At 43.1% G+C, this 24,364-nt stretch overlaps 1 protein-coding gene across 1 annotated transcript in view; it reads right to left on the bottom strand.

Moving 5' to 3' along the window:
- The window catches only part of CD58 (CD58 molecule), a 57,070-nt gene that overhangs the window by 13,512 nt on the left and 19,194 nt on the right, over positions 1 to 24,364 (bottom strand). The window contains exons 2-3 of the mRNA XM_045817316.1: positions 10,012 to 10,314; positions 4,448 to 4,708 (exon numbers count right to left, since the gene is read on the bottom strand). Of these exons, the coding sequence (XP_045673272.1) occupies positions 4,448 to 4,708; positions 10,012 to 10,314 (564 nt within the window). The remainder of the gene's footprint in view (positions 1 to 4,447; positions 4,709 to 10,011; positions 10,315 to 24,364) is intronic.

Here is a 24,364-nt window from a genome sequence, read left to right as displayed (position 1 = left end):
GGCCTCACTTCACGTCCCCCCTTGAAATCTAACAGGCACCTCAAACATCATGTCCCTAACGGACAATTTTTATTTCCTCCACAGTTTCCGTTTTCTAGTACCAATAAATGGTGACACGAGTCAGCTGGTTGCTTGGGCCAGAAACCTAGTAGTCATTTAAGCACTGCTTACAAGGCAGCCCTCTTCCCCTCCCCGCCCAAACCAGGAAGTTCTCTTGGCTCTCTTTCCAAATGTGTTCTACTTGAATCACTCCACCCTCCCCCACCCGCCTCCACCACTGCTGTTCTAGTCCAAGATCACGAGTTTCCAAATTAGGTGCATACACCCAAGGGAGTTCCCAAGATGGCCAATTAGGTGCAAAAAAAAAAAAAAGTAGCACATCTATATTTACTGTTTATACCATTCTTTAAACATATTTTGATTTTGCATATGTTTTAAAATGGTACAAGTTATATTCACTTGGTAGTATACTCCGGTAGACGCATCTATCATTTCACACTACCCAATCTCTCCTTTTTCTTTGGCAAGAGAATTCCTATGTCTTCACTGGGCACAGGACCAGCCAGCTAACGACATTCCCCAGTTCCCCAGACTGCCTCAGCTAGGGGTGGCCATGAACTCAATGTGGCCAAAGGGGGTATGACTAGACATGATGCAAATCATGCGGGGTTGATCTCTGAATGAAATGTGCACTTTCCCTCTTTCTTTTCCCCTCCCACTTGCTATGAAGCAAGCAGAAATGGGAACACTTGTCTGCTCGACCCTAGGGAGTGCATTTTTTCTGTCATAAATATTTCAGTCTACCTTTACAAAAGATAGGGAGTGTTTGTAACACATAACCATGCCATTATCATCTAAGAAACTAATTGTTTAATATACTCAAATATTTAGTCAATGTTTCAATGTCTCCTATTTTTTTTTTGTTTGAATCAAGATCAAATAAGGTCTATGCACTGAATGAATGGTTCTTAAATCTCTTTAATCTCTAATTTTCCCTATCACCTCTCTTCACCCCCCCCATATAATTTATTGATGAAGAAACTGATCCCTGGTTCTGCAAAAGTCCCCACAATTTGCACCATTGCTTAACATGGTATGGGTTACACTGGCTGACCCCCCCTGTGAATCAGTCCAAATTCTTCATTTGATTTATTTTGAGATATACAGAATCAAGATGGTATCATTGGGAAAAACTCCAGAATTCAAAGACCTACATTTTAATTCTGTCTCCATGACTGAAGTGACTGTGGTTTGAAGTCACCCCACCTATAGAACCTGTCTCCTCACCTTAAAAATTAAATAACAGCTCCTGTCTGTCCGGCAAGTCTAGTCTAGAATGGTGGTGGTGAGGAGCAAATGAAACAGTGTTTGGAAGGGTTTGCTAAACAGTAGCAGGCTAGTCAGTGTGAGTTACTATGATTCTCTGATAAAGCATCAGTAAGTCTGCATCAGAAATTAACACTTGGGCCCTGACTGGTGTTGCTCAGTAGATTGGGCGTCTTCCTGCAAACTGAAAGATTGCCAGTTCGATTCCTGGTCAGGGCACATGCCTGGGGCATGTGAAAGGCAACTGATTGATGTTTTTCCTCACACATCAGTGTTTGTCTCCTTCTTTCTCCCTACCTTCTCCTCTCTCCAAAAATGAATTAAGTTTTCTTAATCTTTTTCTAAAAGATTCTGTAGAATCTTTTTCTAAAAAATTAAACACTTAAATCTTCTTTAAAAACGAACAAGATCCAGTATTTACATGTTTACCTTTATGGATTCCTATCTGTTATGATGCATGCAATTCCACAGAAAAATATTCAAAATTATCAGGGAGGTAAAAAAAGAGACCCTGGACTTTAAATTGCTGAAAAGAACCATTCAGATCATTAAGTTCAGGCCCAGCTCTGCAGAAAAGGAAACATCTGGTTACTGAATACCAAGCAGAGGGCCCCTGCTATATATATATATCTCACATGTCAACACACTCTCCAGGATCTAAAGGACCAAAGAACTATCTAGCTATGTGTCTCAAACTTTCAAAATCTACAATGTAATGTGAGCAATCAGTTTTGGGGGAGATTTAAAAAGATGGATCACAATTATTTAATGACAAACAAAAAGGGTTTGTTTTCTAATGCATAACTCTTATTTCCTATCAGTAAGAGGAATACTATGGTGATGATCTTTTCTTCAAGGTATCTGCAGGGAAGAACATTCTATATAAGCATTCAATGCTTTTTTAAATTATATTTTATTGATCATGCTATTACAGTTGACCTGATGTTTCCCCCTTTGCCCCCCTCCACCCAGCAACCCCCTCAGGCAATCTCCCCACCATTGTTCATGTCCATGGGTCATACGTATAAGTTCTTCGGCTACTTCATGTCCAATACTGTACTTCACATCCCCATGGCTATTCTGTAACTACCTATTTGTACTTCTTAATCTCCTCACCTCTTCACCCATTCCCCTACACCCCCTCCCATCTGGCAACCTTCTGGTAACTAACTGCTTTCCTCTTGCTTTTAAGAGTCTCTCTTTATCTTTCACCTTTGGCCTTTTAATAATGATGTGTCTTGGAGTGGGCCTCTTTGCATCCACCGTAATTGGGACTCTCTGCGTATAAGCACTCAATTCTAACGGCAAATGTTAAATGAAAACCATGCAAGGGCAGGATGCTTGAAAATCTCTTAAAATATTCCATGTAATTCTACAGAGGATCTCATTCAGAAATTATTTCCTTCAAGTACTTTGCCAACTGGAACACTGGGAGCTTTTGAAACTTTCCACTCGCTCACTCATTCTGCACACGAGGGGCCCCTGCTCCTCGGCGGCCACGTGCACCGCATGCATGCACACCGCAAGCATGCCCAAAGCTCACCAGTGTTGTTCCTTTGCCACTCCCACTATAAAGCAGCTACCTGCTGGAACTCGCACTTGGTTCCCACACACTTGGTTCCCACACACTTGGTTCCCACACACTCTGACAGGAAGTAAGCCCCACCCAAGAGGCGGGGTTAATACAGGAACTCTGCTCCAAGCATAACAACTGGCATTCACTGTACAGCTGGTTTTTAAATCTTCTCAGCAATTGTGTGACTTGTGCAAACAGTGCCACTTGGAGTGACACCTCTGTGGGGCTGGTCGTTTCTCTGTCTTTAGGGACCAAGTCCATGGGTTACAAATTGGAACTCATTTTGTATTTTTTCTGCAAATACTTTTTTACCTAAGAAATCACACTGGGTTGTCTGAAAATGAAACCATAACTTTAACTGCTTTATGCCACTATTTGAAGTTTCAGAAAGTGTGATACACTGGACATAGAAGGAGAATAGCTCACTCATCAAATAAAATTCAAGTTTTTTATTTTCATTATACTGACTACTTGTCTTTCTATATTTCAGTTGCTTGTTCAGAAAGAGAAATCACCCATGGAATCACCTTATCCCAGCCCAAAGAAACTCACGTTATCTGTTTGCCCCGGGAATCCTGTTTGCTATATACAATCAGGATATTCTGAATTATAATCAATGCTATAATTCATCTCATTTTTTTATGTTTTAAGGAACCACTTCAAATCACTGATGCTTTTGTTTGTAAACCAAAGCTAGAACACAAGAATAAAAACTGCCAATTACAAATGCACTTAAGACTTAATATAAAAAGACCATAGGCGAGACGGCTTATCGCGAGCTCCGCTGAGTGTTAGCCTAGACCAGCGATTTTTAAGCTGTTTTGTCTCAGTGCACACATAAACTACAATGACTAAAATTCTGTGGCACATCAAAAAGTACATTTTTTGCTGATCTGACAAGAAAATTTAGGCATGATTTTTATTCATTCACACTGGATGGCTATTGTGTTGGCTGTTATCATTTTTTCATTTGACAATCTAAGGCAAAAAAGCCAGTGCCCATGACTAAATATTCAGGTACTGAGTGTTTTAAGAATTCTTGCAGCACGCTGGATGAAAGTCACTGGCCAGACAGGCGTATCAGGTGTATCAAATACATAATCTTGCAGCTCGTGTACAGACATAACTGTTAGTAAGAATGCTACAAAGCAGTATTGTAAGTAGCTAAGAACAGGAGCTGTGGAGCCAGATGGCCCAGGTCCAAAACCAGACTCTACTACTTACTAGCTGTTGACCTTGGGCAGGCAGCTCAAACTCCCTGTGTCTTGGTTTCTCCCCATAAAATAAGAATAATTACTAGTATCCAACTCCCTGGGCTGTGTGAGAATCAGCACCGGCATTAGAATGGGGCTTTCCCAGCAAGTGCTAAGCATGTTGTTAGCTGTCTATCTCTAACGGGTCGTCCATGAAAATTACTTATTTTACATTTCAAATTTGTGAAACGTAGCCGCTACACCTGCATAGCAAAACCCCAAACCACCCCTGGCTCACGAACCCCACTGGTACTCAGCATCTCTGGCACCGAACACTTATCTGTTCACTCACCAGGTGGGACACAGGTGGACAGAACTATCGAGGACGTCCTGTTAGACATAGTATTTGAAGCAGAACAGAGTACTTTCTCTGAAAGGTCATCGTTCTTCAGATGCAACACAGGTGTCGTGCTTTCTCCACACTGCGGTGAGGAGCAATGCCAGGAGTAGGTTAATTTTTCCCGATGCCTGCTGTAACTTTCCGGGACTCCACACAGGACTTCAATGCTTTCATTAACCAGGCCGCATTGTAATGTCGGAGATGGAAGAGGGTCTGGGGAAAAAAAAGTCATATTTAATACAAAAAAGAGTAATATTTAGATTCTTCATCTTTAAATTTATGAAGAGCGCCCCACTTCCTTGGGAATTTGAAGGGATGAGCAGGCCACTTCCATGGGCGCCAACAGGAGAGACTTCTCTCTTCCCAGAGTCTGACCTTCCTGCTCCAATTCAGAACACACACAGGCCCCACACCCCTCGCTCGCACTTCTGAAAGCCTGAAGACCTTAGACGAAAGGGTGGCAAAGTCATTTAGCTGCCTACCCGCACCCAAACTGACATGAGGGTTTATAGCTTTTATTTTTCTCACTTACTTTAAATATTTATTACCGTGTTTTACTAAAACTAGTCACACGCTTGAGTACAGGGTGCTCCCTATAACTAAGTGGGGTGCTTCTTAACACACAGAGGAAAGCTAACTTATATTACCTTTCTAATATCTCAAAAACATTTAAGTCCAGAAGCTGCCTGACTCAAAGGGTTTTTGCAGAAAGTACTGCGGGCTGGCCCTGCGGCGAGGTGAGGGGGGCGTGGCACCTGTCAGGAGGCCTCCCTCCCACAATTCCTCCAGGAGGCGCCCCGCTGCCTGAGGCACCTGCACACCACAGGTTCGGACACACGTCACACTGCACCATCGTTGCCCCTAAAACCTTGATGCTGAGCTGTCCCATAGTTGTGTATTTAATTCATATGCCTTCCTGCCTCTCCACCTGCCCCCTAAAACTAATCATATGAGATCTGAGAAAACACGTACATATATGTGGAGTATGCAAAACAACAGTCACGGGACCACTTGGGTAATAAAACCCCAATACTTTATAAACACCTCCTAAAAAGCAAATTACAGCAGAGCTCACCAAGATGATGGAATAATATGCTGCCACTTAAAATACTATTTTCAAATACGAAGGAACACTTAAGCTCCAAAACATAACCTAAAAATAGAAGTGTCCAACTTGTCTTTCCTCTCCTACTCTCCCCCTAAACTCTTCCTCGCTCAGACACACGGCCTGCCTTGTCAGAGGCCCGAGGTGCACAGGACTCCCCTTGCTGCCTGGGGCAGCCTCAGTTTTTAGGTTTAATCTGGTTCACATAACTTGTTCTTCTGCCACCAAATTTTTCCTTAAAAGAAAGTTTAATCTTTTTTTTAAGGATGTTATTTATTTATTTTTAGAGAGAGGAGAAGGGAAGAAGAAAGAGAGGGAGAGAAACATCAACGTGTGGTTGTCCCTCGCACATCTCCCACTGGGGACCTGGCTGGCAACACAAGCATGTGCCCTGACTGGGAATCGAACCAGCGACCCTTTGGTTTACGGGCCCATACTCAGTCCACTGAGCCACACCAGCCAGGCCAGAAATTTTCATCTTTTTTAAGCACTGGAAACCTTTCTCCAAATTCAGTCTTAAGCAGCTGACCCTTCAAAAGGATAAGGAGTTGCTCTAGTGGCTTAAAAGTAGGGCACCCACAGCCCTTGGCCCCCAGACTCCTGGGGTCCACCTCGCCCACCACACCCCACTGCAGCTCCTGAGGCCCCTCCAGCTAAGAAACGGAAGTGCGTGACTGTTGCAGGCACTCACGTGCTTACGCCTGCCTCTGCCCTGAAGCTGGGCATTGCTCAGGGGCAGGAAACTGAGCTTCCCCTTCCTCAGACATGTTCTGTAGACACACTCTATAGATGCAGTTCTCCAGTGTCGGTGGGCATAAGAACCACCTGACGTGTGTGTTAAAAACCCAGGTTCCTGAGCCCCACCATCCCTGGTGATTCTGATGTAGGAGCCCCGTGTGCTCCGTCACAGACTCTGGTTTCTCGATCCAGCGAGGCCGTGTCTGGTCGTTCCTCGCTTTCCAAACTGAACAGAGGTTCAGGGAGCCCCTCGGGCTGGGAGCCTTTGGAGCGTAAAGACTATGTAATATTCGCCCCTTAGCCGCAGCACTTGACAGAGCACAGGCCACACAGTCGGCTCCTAAATAGTATGGTGGACGATGTTGGACACTTGGAGGGATGGAGGGATAGATAAATAAAGTCAGAGAGACAGTGTTCAAATTACTCTCTCCACTCTATACAATGTCAGTTCAATAGCTCACCTCCCACAAGCGACGGTATGGCGGCTGTGAGCACGGCCTGCCTGCCTGCCTGCCTTGGGTTCGCGTCCCGCTCTACTACTAAGAGCCACTTGACCCTGGGCAAGTTACTTAGTCCCTTGTGCCTAGGTTTCCTGTCCCATACATTAAGAAAACAAACCATATCGACCTTATACAACTGTGATAAGGATGAAATGAGTTGACAATCATAATAATGGAGCTCAAGGTCAGCAAGCAGAAGCGCCTCCTGACCTCCTGAGGGCGCGTGGTACAGTGAGCAGAGCCACTGACTGGGACTTGGGAGGTGAGAGTGTTAGCCCTGGCTTGCTGTGTGACCTCAGACCGCAGCTCTTGTAGGAGCTGTAAGACTTTAAAGAACCCATCCGGCCCGGGTTCCTGTTCTACAGATGGAGAAAGTCATGGCAAAGTCCATCTCCTTTTCATCTGTAAAAGGGAATACAATACTTTATAAGGTCATCATAAAGGTCAAGTGGGATATAAAATGCTGTGAGGGGAGACACGTGGAAGTGCTAGTAGTATCTTCTAGGTCATTCAAGGCCACTTAGCTATACGGAAGCTCTGCCTGTGTAAGTCTCATTATACCACCATCATCACATACCAAAGCTGGAACAGCTGAGCCTACTGCTCACCAAAAAGCATGCAAACCTTTCTGCAGCATCTGGCTCAGACCAGCACCTCTGATCTATAGCCTTCATATTCTCTCACTACCAGGGGACTTACCACTGCTGTATCTAACAGAGTTACAGCTGTACCTTAAGCAGCATTACACAGACAGGAAATGTGCCTACTTCATCCCCTAAGATAACTTAGTTGCTTTATAATTAACCAATTCAGCTCTCTACTCTGTAAGAATTTCTTTTATATACATGAGATGGCATTTGTAGATCTCCATTAACTTTAATAAAAGGTTATACACCAGTCTGGACCACTTAGGGAGAGAGCAGTTAACTCTACTTATGTGGACATTACCAACACAATAAAGGTGGTGAGGGGATGTGAAAGAACTAATAAATGTTATTAGTGGAAATTCTAAGGGGACTTTGCAGGAAAAGGGAAAGCTAGGCAGCAACTTATACATAGAAAGAAGAGGTGCCAGGAAATCCCCACTTCTAAAATACCCATTCTGAAAGGCTTCCGTTAGGTCCGGTGGCTCCAGAAGAATAATGTCAAGTCACTTACGCACACCCTTGAAGTGTGGCTTCCTCATTTCTAAGAAAAAGAGTATAACCAACCATTTTGCCATTCAAGTATGAAACCTTGAGTCATCTTACATCTTATTATAGCACAATCTCAACATCGTTGACTTTTTCTTGGTAATATCTTCTGATTCTTTGCTTTCTAAACAACTATTACCAATACCTGGTAATAGTTGAAGAATCACAGTAGCTTCTAACCTGGTGTCTCTTCTTAATTCATCATAAACACCTACCAAATGATGAATCTTCCAAAAATAAATTTCATCGAGTCACACCCCTGCGTCAGGATTGGACACAGTGGCTCCTCACTGCCACAGGCTAAAATCAGTATTCCCAAACCAGGGCCCGAAGTCCCGCATTTAATACGACTCGTGTCACTGCTCACTGATGGACACTCGCCTCCCCGTACTCGCTCCTCTGCAGGCCTTCGCCGAGCTTCCGAAGGGCTGCCAGAGTCCGCACAGCAGGGGAAGTGAGCTTCAGACAGGAGGGGCCCCCGACACAGACAGTGGAGGGATCAAAATTACCAGTAATGGCAAGTTCCTGGGGGCTGTAAGTACATGGAGAGGGCAGCAAGGCCTGAGAAATCGGGACATTAAAAATACCTTTTATTTAAATGTTACTGTCACCAAGAATTATGGCAGCAGAAACAGTGAAATGAACCAGGTAGGAAAATGATCAAGAAAGACTGGGGCGGTGTTCACTGCGGCATTGTGTGCAATACAAGACATGGAAACAAGCTAAGTGTCCATCGGCAGGTGAATGGATAAAAAAGTTGTGGTGTATATATACACAACGGAATATCATTCAGCCATAAAAAAATAAAGAAATCCTGGGACTTGAAATATTGGTAAAGTCTATCCCCTATACTGTAAATATTGGTAAAGTCTATTGAATATTGAATGTAACGTGTAATAGAATATAAACTGTTAAGTCTATCCTCTACACTGTATACCCAAAACTAATACAAAATAATACTGAATGTAAACTGTAACTGAAAAGTAAAATTTAAAAGGGGAATATCCTACCATTTGCAACAACATGGGTGGGGCCATGTGGCATTACGTTAAGTGGAATAAGTCAGAGAGAGAAAGACAAATGCTGTCCTGCACACTCACTGATGTGTGGAGTCTAAAAAAGGAAGAACCACCAAACTCAGAGGAAGAAGAGATCAGAGGCGACGGGGAGAGGGAGAGGCCCTGGAGGAAGTGGCACGAAGGTCCAGACCTCCAGCACAAGGAATGCAATGTCCAATGTGACGGTGACACTCACCACTGCTGAACAGTACTTAGGAAAGTTGTTAGGAGTGCTCAACTCAAGAATAAAACTTTTTATCCTGTATCTTTTCTTCTTCCTTTCCTCCTTAGTGTCTCTCTGTGAGAAGACAGGGGTTAGCCGAACCTGTGGCACTCATCATTTCACAACCTGTGTACGTCACACCGCTGTGCCGCACGCTGGAAACTCATCCAGTGAGGCATGTAAATTATTTCTCAGCAACATGGCAACAAACAGCACTGGGGGGTTCTCACACACCTACAGACAACTGCGATGTGGAAGGAACTTTAGAGATGACAGAGGGAGAATACCCTGGAAGCACCAAGGGGAAGCGTGGGGCAACCTGTAGTGTATCTCCAGCTCCAGTTTAAGGTGACAGAGAAAAAGCACTCTTGGGTGGGCTGCAGGAGGAGATGGAAACTCGAACCTACAGAGCACCATCACCTATCCGTAGAGCTCAGACATCTGAGTTCACTGCTGCCACGGCATCTTTTGCCGGTACGTTGTCCAGTGGTGCTGCTCCCCTCACCTGGGCCACATCCTCGCCTTGCCCAGAGGATGACGTGGGAGCTAAGAGAGGCACAGTGTACCAGAAGGAGAGGAAAACTCTGCCTGTGTGTGGTAACAAACTGCTTTACTTCCCACAAGCCATTAATTTGTATACGTCTCTTTAAAAAGTTGGAACTTTGCCATTTTAAACAAACCAAGTTATGTAATACTCACCAAAGACTATAAGCTTAAATTTCATGCCAGTCAAAGAGGGTAGCATTTCGACTTCATATTCGCCTTCATCTGATGATGTTAAATTTGAGATGTGGAGGTCCCCTGAGGCGTTGCCTAAATGAACCCTACCATCAAAAGGTGGGTAAGACTTGACGCCGTCTGAATCCCACTCGATAACTTTATTCTTTCCTTTCTTCCACGTGACCTCCATTAAGTCTTTGGTATTTGATGGAGACAAACTGACATTCCCGCTCACAGTTCCCAAAACTATAAATGGTGGTGGGCCCTGACAGCTGTTGAAATCTGGAAGAACAAAATAATTGGTTAGAAAAAACAGCATCACTTTGTCGAAAATAGAAAGCCATCTTCCAAGATGCTCTTTGGGGAAAGGCGTTACATGGAGTGGTAAAAATGATCCATCAGCTACTTTGTGTGCTAAGCTGAGAAAAAGTGCAGGAAGTGACAGGTGCTTGACCATGTGGAAATTACTCTTTAATTGGGGCCGACGTAAACCCAGGAGGTGGAGCCAACATTTATGGGGCACAAACTGCATGCCAGGTATTATGGGCAATGTGGGGAATATGGCAGCGAAGAAGACAAGTATCACTCCAGGCCCTCAAGGAGCCTCACCTTGTGGAGAAGACGCTGGGAAGGCAAGGACAACCACCTCGGTAAGGGCCTTCACCCCGGAAGTCATGCTGAAAGTGACACAGGATGACAGATCACTGAAGGGTGAGAGGAGTTAGCCAGCTGAGGGCTGGATAAGCGGGGCGGGGAGAGTGGAGATACAGGTGGAGGAAGCAGCACTCCAAAGGCATGTCCTGACCAAGGAGCTGGGCCTGTTGGAGTAAACAAAAGCAATTCCAATGGCTGAAATGAAGAGACCGGCGGGGTAATGAGTGGGGAAGGGGCTGCAGAGGAGGCAGTGGAGGGTCAGAACTGGTACGTGAGCAGGGGCTGCAGGGTGTCAGGTAAGACATGCTAAGGGTTTGGGACTTACCCTTGTTAGGGCAGTGGCAAGGGACAGCCACAGAGAGGTTGTGAAGTAAAGGCAAGCATGATGTGACTTTGTTCCCATAGGCTGACTGCAGAGTGAGCAGTGCTTGGCAGGTACAAGCACAGAGGTAGGAAGAGCAAAACAGAGGCAGCGCGGTAGCAAGGAGAGAGTGGCAGATGGGGCAGACCAGACTCGGGATGCACGAGTGGACAGACTCAAGACCCACATGACAGAGAAATCACAGGGGTCCACCGACTCCTGGCTGTGGGGGACGAGGGGGAGAGAAGAGTTAATGGTGACTGTCAGGCAAGCCTCTTTCTTGGCCGACAGAGGAGCTATTGAGGTCAGAAACAATGACAGGAAGGAAGTCAGGTTATGGTGAAGATTAAGGTCGCGGGGACTACAGTGGCATGCTAGAGCCAATTCAAACCTGCTGTCACAAGCCTCAGTTGGCATCTCTGATTGACTCCAGGCAGGTCGTACTAGTGGGAGTACTGTCAACGAAGGCTGGCCAAGGGAGGACCCAAGATGGTGGCCCAGTAAGTGGAAGTTACACTAACCTTCTCCCAGGAACAACTGGAGTTACAACCAGATTATATAAACATCATCCTGTATAACCAACTGAAGGCTAGTTGGAGAGAAGCCTCATAACCAAAGACTGACAGAAGAAACCATACCACCACATGGAGACTGATGGAAAGTGTGGGGGCAGGAGAGGGTTGGCTGGGCTCCCATGGGCAGCAGCTGAAATTCGAGAGGCTCCCAAGCTTAGAGCACCAGAACCAGAAAAACTGCCCACGTAACATCCCAGTGTGAAAAGCAGCGAGATTTCTGTCTGCCAGTAGGAGACAACTAGAGACGCAGACACCATTTTAAAGAAACAACACACAAGGTTTTGTTTGCAGCCACTTACCCTGGGCTCTGGCAGAGGGAGGGCAGAGTGGACTAGTGCCACATGAAGAGAGTCTGGGGTTGGTGGCTCTGGTGAGAGAGCTGAAGCATCAGCTGCTAGGATAGCTGTAGTCATCGTTCCCCATACTGTAGAGGACATCTTTCTCAGGCAGAGAACTCCCCTCCACCTGGCATAGCCAAGGGGGAAGCAATAGCCCCACCTGCACAAAATCCTCTCACCCTACCACATGGAGCTTAGCCCCTGCTAAAGAGTTCAGGTGGAGGTTCTTTCAGTGATTAAGCCTAACAGGCAGCCTACAGGTGAAGGCAGATCTCTGGGTGCTTTGAGACTTTAGCTGGTGCACCACAGAACCTGGTGTTGGTAAGAGCCAGCCTTGGTCCACAGATTGGTCCTTTTCAAATGTGCCCAGGACCAGCAGAAGGAACCACAAGCTGTGGATCACTGATAGCTCCAATAAGGTTGCCCAGGTCCAGTAACAGGCAGTGTCCAACTAAGGACAGAGTCTTTGCATATCTACCTAATACATAGAAACGAACAAAAAGAGGCAGCTAAAGTGGGAATATGAAGAAACAGGACTGAGATGAATGAAGAGAACTCTCCAGAAGAAGAACTAAATGAAATGGACACAAGCAATTCATCAGATAAAGAGTCCAAAGTAGTAAGTATAAGAATGCTCAACAACATAAAAAAAAGACATAGAAGCCATAAAAAGGACTAGTCAGATAAAGAATGCAATACCTAAAATAAATAATACACAAGGAGAAGTAAAAAGGAGATTAGATAAAACAGAGGATGGAATCAGTGATTTAGAAGACAAGGTAGAAAAAAATACTCAATCAGATTTCTGGTAAAGATGGCAGCATGGGTAAACATGGTTCACCTCACACAACCACATCAAAATTACAACTACACTATAGAACAATAGAACAGCCATCACTCAGCACCATCAGAAATCAAGTTGAATGGAAGTCCGACAATTATGAAATTAAAGAAACCACATTCATCCAGACAGGTAGGAGGATAGAAACACGGATCAGACTGGTCCCACTCCCATGGGTGGTAGATAAATATTTAGGAGGGATATCACAGGAGCAGGGAGTCCAGCCCCACACCAGGACCACCCCCCACCACAGAAGGCAGAGGTTGGTGGTCAGTGGTCACAGCCAGTCCTTTCAGCTGACTGGTCTGGGTAAATACCTTCACATTGCTTGACCTGCCTACAGCAAGCAAGGCTCAAATACAAGAGGACAGGTGTACTCAGCCCACACAAAGGGTGCACCTCATGTACCAAGCTTGGGTAATACAGGAGGCTGTGCCACTGGACCCTATAGGACACCTACTACATTAGGCCATGCTAAAAAGACAAAGAGTCATAGCAGCTCTACCTAATACATAGAAACAAACACAGGGAGGCTGCCAAAGTGAAGAGACAAAGAAACATGGCCCAATGAAAGAAAAGGTCAAAACTCCAAAAAAAGAACTAAGCAAAATGGAGATAAACAATCTATCAGATTTGGAGTTCAAAACACTAATTATAAGGAGGTTCAAGGAACTTAGTGAGGATCTCAATAGCATTAAAAAGATCCAGTCAGAAACAGAGGATACACTATTTGAAATAAAGAACAATTTACAAGGAAACAACAGTACAGTTGATGAAGCCAAGAATCAAGTCAATGATTTGGAACATAAGGAAGCAGAAAACAACCAATCAGAACAAGAAGAAGAAAAAGGAAAGCAATAAAAACGAGGATAGTATAAGACACCTCTGGGACAACTTCAAAAAGTCCAACATTTGCATCATAGGGGTGCCAGAAGGAGAAGAGAAAGAGCATGAAATTGGAAATTTATTTGAAAAAATCATGTAAGAAAACTTCCAAATTAGTGAAGGGAATAAACATTTAAGTCCAGGAAGCACAGAGAGTTCCAAACAAGATAGATGCAAAGAGGCCCACTCCAAGACACATCAGAATTAAAATGCCAAAAGTTAAAGAGAGAATCTCAAAAGCAGCAAGAAAAAAGCAGTTAGTTGCCTACAGGTGAGTTTTCATAAGACTGTCAGCTATTTGAGCAGGATTTCTCAAAAGAAACTTTGCAGGCTAGAAATATTCAGTCTTGAAAAGCAGGGAGCTACAGCCATGATTGCTCCACCCAGTAAAGATATCACTTAGAACCAAAGGGCAGATAAAGAGCTTCCCAGACAAGAAAAAACTAAAGGAGTTCATCACCACCAAATCATTATTATATGAAATGTTGAAGAGGCTTATTTGAGAAAAAGATCAAAACGATGAACAGTAAAATGGCAATAAATACATAGCTATCAACAACTGAATCTGAAAAACAAACTAAGCAAACAAGAAGAACAGAGAATCATGGATACAGGAAGCATTTGATGGCTGCCATATAGGAGGAGTATGAGGGAATGGGGGAAGAGGGGAGGGGATTAAGTAGTACAAATAAGCAGTTACAGAGTAGCCATGGTGATGTAAAGTTCAGTATAGGAAATGGAGTAGCCAAAGAGCTCATATGCTGTGAATAATGGTGTGAGGATTGACTGAGGGGGTGGAAGGGGCTGGATGGAGATGGGCAAAGTGGGGAAAATTGGAACAGTTATAACAGCATAATCAATAAAATATAATTTTAAAAAAATCATCCAAGAAAAAACCACTTAATCAGAGCAGGAAAAAGAAAATTTCAAAAATGTGGATAGTTTAAGGGGCCTTTGGGACAACATGAAGTGTAACAACATCCACACCACAGGAATACCAGCAAGAGAATACAGAGAGCAAGAATTTCAGAACCTATTTGAAGAAATAATGTCAGAAACCTCCCCTATCCTGGTGAAAGGAAATGGCACAAAGGCCCAGAAAGTGTGGGGACTCCCAAACAAAACAGATCTAAAGAAGCCCTCACCAAGATACATCATATTTTAAAATGGCAAACCTTAATGGCAAGGGGAGAATCTTAAAGATGCAAGAGGAAAGCAGATAGTTACCTACTAGTGACCTCCCATAAGAGTGTCATCTGATTTTTCAACAGAAACATTTCAGTCCAGAGAAGATTGGCATGAAATTTTCAAAGTGATGAAAAGCAGGAACCTACAACCAAGGCTACTTTACCCAGCAAGGTTATCATTTAAAATGGAAGAAATAAAGAACTTCCCAGACAAGAAGATGCTAAAGGAATTTGTTACCACCAAACTAGTATTGCAACAAATGTTAAAGGCCTTGATTGAAGAAGAAACAAAAAACAGAAGAAAATAGCTAATAAATAAAATGCCAATAAATATTTATCTATCAATAATCACTTTAAATGTAAATGGATTAAACTGTCCAATCAAAAGACAAAGAAGAGCTGAATGGATAAGAAAACAAGACCCATATATATGTTGTCTTCAAGAAACACCTCAGAAGGAAAGATACAGACAGACTAAAAGGATGAAAAAGGCATTTCATGAAAATGGAAAGAAAAATAAAACTGGGAAAGCGATACTTTTGTCTGACAAAACAAACTTTAAAGCCAAGACTATAGTAAGAGACAAAGAAGGACACTATACAATGATAAAGAAAACAATTGCAACAAGAGGATAGAGCCCTAGTAAACACTCAGGCACCCAACATAGCAGCACTGAAATATGTAAAGCAAATCTTCATGTACCTAAAGGAGAGATTGACAGTAATACAATCATGTTGAGGATTTTAACAAACTAATAACTTCAATGAATAGATCTACCAAACAGAAAATCAATTAGCAGATGTCCTTAAATGACACACTAGATCAAAAGAATTTAATTGATATCTTCAGAACATTTCATCCCAAAACAACAAAATATACATTCTTTTCAAGTGCACATGGAACATTTTCTAGGATAGACCACATGTTAGGACACAAAACAAGCCTCAATAAATTTAAGAAGACTGAAATCCTATCAAGCATCTTCTCTGACCATTTTGGTAAGAAACTAGAAATCAATCATAAGAAGAAAACAGAAAAATACAGAGAGCCATGGAAACTAAAAAAACCCATTACTAAACAATGAATGAATGGGTTGACAATGAGATCAAGGAAGAAATCAAAAGATACCTTGAAACAAATGAAAACAAGAACACAGTAATCCAAAATCTGTGGGACACAGGGGAAGCAATTCTAGAGGGAAATTCATAGCATACAGGCCTACGTGAAGAAACAAAGAAATTCTCAAATAAACAATCTAACTTTACACTTAAAGGAACTTGAAAAAGAACAACAAACAAAGCCCAAGGTGAGTAGAAAGAAGGATATAATAAAGATTAAGAGCAGAAATAAATGAAATGGTCTTAAAAACAATATCAGATCAATGAAACCAAGAGCTTGTCCTTTGGAAAAAATAAGACAAACCTTTAACCTGACTCATCAGTAAAAAAGGAGAGAGGACCAACTTATATAAAATCAGAAATGAAAGAGAAGTAACAATTAACATCATTGAAATAAAAGAACTGTAGAAAATATTACCAACAAATATATGCTAACAAATTGGAGAACCTGGGAGAAATAGATAAATTTCTAGAAACATACAATCTTCCAAAACTAAATCAGGAAGAACCAAAGAGTCTGAGTAGACAGATTATAACCACTGAAATTGAACAGTAATCAAAAAAAATCCCCCAAAACAAAAACCCTGGACTGGATGGCTTCACAGGTGAATTTTACCAAACATCCCAAAAAGAACTAACACATCTCCATCTCAAACTATTCAAAAAAAAACATCAAGAGGAGAAAAGACTTCCCAAGCTCATTTTATGAGGCCAGCATTAACCTAATTCCACAATTGATAAAGACAATACAAAGAAAGAAAATTATAGGCCAATATCCCTGATGAACAGAGATTCTAAAATCCTCAAGAAAATAATAGCAAGCTGAATACAGCAATACATGAAAAAGGTCACACACCATGATCAATGGAACTGACTCGGGAGATGTAAGGTTGGTACAGTATTCGCCAGTCAATATGGTGACACACCACATAAACAAAACGAAGGATAAAAACCACAGGATCACATCAATAGATGCAGAAAAAGCATTTGATAAAACCCAGCACCCATTTATGATAAAATCTCTCAGCAAAGTAGGAATAGAGAGAACATGACTCAATGTAATAAAGGCCATATATGACAAATCTGCAGCCAGCATCATACTCACTGGGCAAAAAACTACAAGCATTTTCCTTAAGACCAGGAACAAGACAGGGATGTGTGCTTCTACCCCTCTTATTCAACATAGTACTGGAAGTCCTAGCCGCAGCAGTTAGACTACAAGATAAAATGAAAGGCAACCAAATTAGAAAGAAACAGTAAAACTGTCATTATTTGCAGATGAAATGATACTGTACATAGAGAATCCCAAAGACTCCACCAAGAAACCACTAGAACTGATTAATGAATTCGGTCAAGTAGCAGAATACAGAATTAATATCCAGAAAACAGTTGCATTTTTATGCACCAATAATGAACTATTAGAAAGGGAAATTAAGAATAAAATCCCATTCATGATTGCTTCAAAAAGAACAAAATACCTAGGAATAAATTTAACCAAAAATGTAAAAGACCTGTACTCAGAAAATTACAAGATGCTGAAGAAAGAAATTGAAAAGGATACAAATAAGTGGAAGCACATACCATGTTCACGGATAGGAAGAATTAAAATAATGAAAATGTCCACACTACCCAAAGCAATCTATAGATTCAATGCAATTCCTATCAAGATACCAATGACGTATTTCACAGAACTAGAACAAATATTCCAAAAATGCATATGAATCCACAAAAGACCCCAAATAGCACCCTGGTTGGTGTGGCTCAGTGGACTGAGTGGAAGCCTGTGAACCAAAGGTCACCAGTTCAATTCCCAGTCAGGGCACATGCCTGGGTTGCGGGCCAGGTCCCCAGTAGGGGGCATGAGAGGCAACCACACATCAATGTTTCTCTGCCTCTCTCTCTCTCTCTCCTTTCCCCTCGCTCTAAAAATCTTTTTATAAAAAGAATAAATTGGAAATGGATTATAGACTTAAATGTTAGACTTGAAACTATAAAACCTAGAAGCAAACTTAGGTAGTAAAATCTCAGACATTTCTTGTAGCAATAGTTTTGCTTGATATATCTCCTTGGGCAAGGAAAACAAAAGAAAAAATAAACAAATGGGACTACATCAAACTACAAAGGTTTCACACAAAAGAGGAAACCATCAACAAAATGAAAAGACAACCCACTGAATAGGAGAATATATTTGCCGATGATACATGTAATAAGGGGTTAACATCCAAAATTTAGAAAAAAAAACCTTATATAACTCAGCAACAAAAAAACCCAAAGAATCCAATTTAAAAATGGGCAAAGACCTAAACAGACACTTCTCCAAAGAAGACACACAGATGCCCAGTAGGCATGAAAAGTTTCTCAACGTCATTAAGCATCGGACAAATGCAAATTAAAACTACAATGAGACATCACCTCACACCTGTCAGAATGGCTGCCATCCACGAATCAGCAAAGTACAAGTGCTGACGAGGATGTGGAGAAAGGGGAACCCTGGGTGCACTGTTGGTGGGAATGTACTTTGGTGCAGCTGCTGTGGTAAACAGTATGGAGTATAATTTTTTTACCTCAAAAATTAAAAATGGAACTGCCTTATGACTCAGCAATTCTATTTCTGGGGATTTATCCAAAGAAACCCAAAACACTAATTCGAAAGAATGTAAGCACACTTAAGTTCATTGCAACGTTATTTACAATAGCCAAGATTTGGAAGCAGCCTGCATGTCCATCAGTAGGTGAGTGAACAAAACAGGTATGGTACGTTTACACAGTAGAATGCTGTTGGGCAGCTGAAAGAAAATGTTACCCTTTGCAACAGCCTGGATGGACCTGGAGAACATTATGTTTAAGGAAATATGTCAGTCAGAGTAAGACAAATATCGTATGATTTCAACTCATATGTGCAACCTAATGAACAAACTGAACTAACAAGCAAAACAGGGACTGACTCATAGAGAACAGTCTGACAGCTTTAAGGGGTAGAGGGATTGAGCAAAACAAGAAAAGGAACTTGTGGCCTTGATAAAGGTGTGGTGACTGCAGGGGAGAAAGGGGGGGGGGTGGAGATAGAAGAGGGGGATAAATGGTAATGGAAAAAAATACCAAAAAAAATGATGAAGGATTTAAATGAGAGCCTCTCACCCCCTCTACACCATCATGGTCCTTAAACATTAGCTACCCCCGACCAAGGCTGAATTATTCTTGACTTTACTCTTTTTAATGGCTGCATACTATTCCAGGTTATGAATGCACCATGATTAATTAGCGACCGCCACTGCCAAATGCCCCATTTGTCCCTAGCTACTTGTACTGCAGTAACCCTGCAATAACTACCCATGTGTACCTGTCCTTATGTACTTATGGTTTGTATCTATGGGAGAGTATACCAGGAGTATTGCTCAATCAAAGGGTAGATTTTTTATTTTCTGAGACGGTGACACACCACCTACAAAAAGAAACTTTTGTGAAGATCCAGTCAAGATGGCAGTGTAGGCAGACTGGCTCATCTCTTTGCACAACCACATCAAAATTACAACTAAAATATAGAACAACCATCACTTAGAACTGTCAAAAATCGAGGTGAAAGGAAGTCTGACAACTACGGAATTAAAGAAACCATACCCATCTGGAAGGAACCAGCAAGCTGGTGCCACATCTGAGACTCCATCAGCCCTTGAGCTACAGTGTTTGACCTGCCTTGGAGATCCCCAGAGACTCCATCCCACCCAACTTATGGTCCCACCCAAGCTGCTTTTCTATGTGAATGGCTGGTCTTGACTCATGTTTCACAACTTCCTAAATCCTCTCAAACAAGCAACAGCTGGCCTCAGTGACCCCCCCCCCAGCAGCAGCACTAGCAGCAGCCATCTCAGATTGCTTCATAGCTCAGGCAGAGGGTGGCCCCCAGCAGAACACAGGTGGGGGCTGACCTGGGCCTGCACCACCCAGGAAACCCCAGAGGCTGTGCACCCAATGGACAGCTGCAGACCACATCGGGGCACCACCACCCTGCCCCTGCATAGCTGATCCTCCACAGAGGGCAGAGGTTGATGGTCAGTGGTCACAGCTAGTCCTTTCAGCTGACTGGCCTGGGTAAATAATTACCATTGATCTGCCAACAGCAACCAAGGCTCAACTACAAGAGGAGGGTGTATTCAGCCCACACAAAAGGCATACCTTGAGTACCCAGCTTAGGTGATAGGGAAAGCTGTGCCACTGGACCCTACCGGACACCTACTACATTAGGCCATACTACCAACACACAGAGTCAAAGCAGCTCTACCTAATACACAGAAACAAACACAGGGAGGCTACTGAATTGAGAAGACAAAGAAACATGGTTCAAATGAACAGGCAGAACAGAACCCCAGAAAAAGAACTAAACAAAACAAAGATAGCCAACCTATCAAATGCAAAGTTCAAAACAATGGTGAGCAGGATGCTCAGAGAAATGATAGAGTATGGGCACAAAATAAAGGAAGAAGTGAAGGTTATATAAAGTGAAATAAAGAAAATATACAGGGAACCAACAGTGGAGGGAAGGAAGCCAGGATTCAAATCAACGATTTGGAACAAAAGGAAGAAACAAGCATTCACCCAGAACAGAATGAAGAAACAAAAGAGGCTTAGGAGCCTCCAGGACGACTTTAAATACTTCAACATCCAAATCATAGGGGTGCCAGAAAGAGAAGAGGAAGAGCAAGAGAATGAAAACTTAATTGAAAAAATAATGAAGGAGAACTTCCCCAATCTGGTGAAGGAAATAGACCTACAAGTCCAGGAAGCACAGAGAGTTCCAAAAAAGTTGGACCCAAAGAGGCCCACACCAAGATACATCATAATTAAAATGCCAAAGGTTAAAGGTAAAGAGAGAATCTTAAAAGCAGCAAGAGAAAAGGAGAGAGTTACCTAGAAAGGAGTTCCCATAGGTCTATCAGCTGATTTCTCAAGAGAAACTTTGGGCAAGAAGGAGCTGGAGAGAAGTATTTAAAGTGATGGAAAGCAAGGACTTACGATCAAGATTACTCTCTCCAGCAAAGCTATCATTTAGAATGGAAGGGCATATAAAGTGGTACCCAGAAGTTAAAGCTAAAGGAATTCATCATCGCCAAGCCCTTATTACGTGAAATGTTAGAGGAACTAATTAAAAAAAAGAAGATCAAAACTATGAACACTGAAATGACAACAAACTCACAACGATCAACAGCTGAATCTAAAACATAAAAACAACAACAAACGAAGCAAACAGCCAAAACAGGAACAGAATCATAGGTATGGGGATCACCTGGAGGGTTATCAGCTGGGAGGGGACGGGGAGAGCAGGGAAAATGGTGGAGGCATCGAGAAGCATAACTGGTAGGAACAAGACAGCGGGAGGTGAAGAACAGTGTAGGGAAGGGAGAAGCCGAAGAACTCCCATGCATGACCCATGGACATGGACTAAGGTGAGGGGGGTGGTGGCTGCTGGAGGGAAGGGGCTGCTGGAAGAAGGGAGACGAAAGGAAAAGAATTGGAACAACTGTAACAGCATAATCAATAAAATATACTAAAAGAAAAAAAGACTTTTGCAATGTACCTTTCCATGAGTAATGCCCAAGTTGCCCTTTCCTAATAGCACTCGGAGACTTCTTTTGCACATTTAACTCTTGAACATAATGCAGCATTTCATTGCTATTTGAATTTGCATTTTCCTGACATCGAGAGATTTAAGTGTCTTTTCTGTGTATCGATTATCTAGGTTGCCTTTTCTGAGAACTGTCTTTTCATATCCTTTGTCATTTTTTTTTCTATTAGGTTGCTTGTCTTTCTCTCAACAAAGTGTTTAAGAGTTCGTTGCATGTCATAAATTGCTTGTTTCCCCCAAGGTGAGTGGTGCTGTCACGCCCTAAGGTGGGGCACCCCGGGGAGGAGGGCCAGGCTGGGGCTGGAAGATCACGTGTGCAGTTCCCGACACTGTGAGGCTCCCAAGCGGAGACATCGGGCAGACAGGGGAGGGCAGAGTTGAGAACCAGCACACGGGTGGTGGCTCTCTGCATCACTTCCTTCCTCCAGTAACGTCACTACTGTTGTACTTCCAAAATTAACCCTAAAGGAAACCGCTGAAACCGTAATTCCCAATGAAAACTTAGGAGAAAGTGGCATGAGTTCTTCCTCAAAGGTGGCACACCATGAATGAATGAGTGAATGAATGAATGAATGAATGAGCGAGCGAGCAAACAAAAGCGAAACAAAGCAGTTGGCAGGGAGCTGACTGCTTTGCTGATAACAGTGAGCAGTGAGAAAAGGGACCTCAGAGCCTTCCAAGCCAGAGAGGACCAGGGTGAACTCTCAAAGCCTGCAAACACTGGTCTGCTCAGCTAAAAAAAAAATGAGTATCGTAATGCTTACCACAACAGATTCTTCTGAGGCCTGATTAAAACTGAGAGACTTTACAAAATGGCTGGCATGGAAGACGCTTTCAGCAAGGTTTTCCTCTTTTTCTTTCTGCGAGTCTGGCTGCCACCACGGCATCTGCTGTAGGTGGCCGTGGCTGTATGAAAACTGGGCATGGAGTAAATGTGTGCTGTTTAAAAGCAGAGAGAAAGGGAGGGGAAAAAATGTATCCTCCCTAGTGTGATTACCTAAGCAGTCATTCCACGCTAGCCATAATGTTGTTGTAACTATTGGAGGTTTACTTGTTTTGAAGAATATTAAATGATCTTTTCTTTCTAAAGATATGAAAGTACTGCACCTAATGCCTGCAAGGACAGTGCTCGTCTGTCTAAAAACAACTTCAGTTTCAAGTAATCTGTTGCTGTACCCTCACAAAACATTATCACTATACCTCATTTTTGATAGTTCTTCTTATATGGCTTGAAGCCAAGAGTAGAGCCCAACTATTTCACAAGTGGAGTGTCTGATTTTTGTTTGGAGGACACGGTCACCATAATGACTGGGTTACTGAAGAGGAACCCCCGCTGTTCCCAGCCACAGATTGCTCTGCACATTTTCACTTGGGTCCTGGGATTTAGCTTGAGAACCAGGTTTAGTTTTATTCATTCATTCATTCACTCATTCATTCATTTTTTAATCCTCATCGGAGGGTCTTTTTTTTTCTTTTCATTGCTGTTAGCCAGGAAGGGAGGAAGAAGGGAGGGACAGAGGGAGACAGAGAGGGGGGAAAGGAGGTGAATTAAGGAGAGGGGGCAAGGAGGGAGGGAGGGGGAGAGAGAGAGAGAGAGAGAGAGAGAGAGAGAGAGAGAGAGACATCAATTGGTTGCCTTCTCATACGCATCCCAACCGGGGATCAAACCTGCAATCTGGGTATGTGCCCTGACTGGGAATCAAACCCATGACCTTTCAGTCTACAGGATGACTGTCCTACCAACTGAGCCGCACTGGCCAGGGCCTGTTTAGTTTATTTAATCTAACACTCACTGTCCACTAGGCACTGTTGGAAGATCTCTACAAATATATTCCGTGAATCATCTTAAAAACCATATTAGGCAGGTTATTTTTAACCCAATTTTGCAGATGAGAGAACTAAGGAACTCAAAGGTTAAGTGACTTGCTAGTTAAGTGGTGAAACTGGATCTGAACCCCAACAGTCTGAGCCCGGAATACCCTTAACCACTGTTTCTTATCTGACCTGCTACACAGTAGATGGCTACTATGCAAGCAGTGACATGATACAGGATTTCTCAAGATGCAACTCCTAGACTGTACTGGAACAGCAAATACTGGGAATGAAAGAGTCAAACCACTCTGCTTGGGAGTCCAGCACACCTCTGATACCTCGGTGGGGCACCAAGGTCAGCGGTCCCCAGATCACGGAACGTCAGGGCTAGTGAGGACCTCAGAGAGCAGCCCACTGCGCCCCTCTCCCAGGCCTCACCTCACGGAGGTGAGTTTATGGAGGTTTGATTGAGCAAGATAGTGAGGAACCCAAATCTCCAAAACGTTTCATGGGAACCCAAGTTCAAACCCAAGTGTGTGTGTGGTTTTTATCTAGCTACTTATTTCTTTAAAGATGTTACCAAGGAAAATAAGACAGGGTTTCATAATTAAAGATCATAAGAAACGAAGTTGAAAGGAAGGTCTGAAAGTGTACACTGTGTATAACGGCAAGCAAAAGGGGAGATACGGATTTTCTCCCTCGCGTGCCCGGACAGAGCAGAACCCTCTCTCACAGGCCAAGTCTCGGTCTGTGTGGACATGACACATGCTGCTGGCCCGACCCTGAGCACTCCCCGGCACCCCGCCCCAGTACAAAGGTGTGTGAGCGCCACTGGGCAGCATCTAGACTTGGTATATGCGGGGACAATTGCTGAGAGGCCTCAGGTGCAGCACTGGCACGGACTTTGAACCCGTATCCACCTGGGGAACACCACTCACTCC

This window comes from Phyllostomus hastatus, unplaced genomic scaffold (assembly GCF_019186645.2).
Source record: "Phyllostomus hastatus isolate PE091 unplaced genomic scaffold, TTU_PhHast_1.1 phas_scaffold_216, whole genome shotgun sequence".
NCBI lineage: Eukaryota > Metazoa > Chordata > Mammalia > Chiroptera > Phyllostomidae > Phyllostomus > Phyllostomus hastatus.
This window is presented reverse-complemented; position numbering and strand designations above follow the sequence as displayed.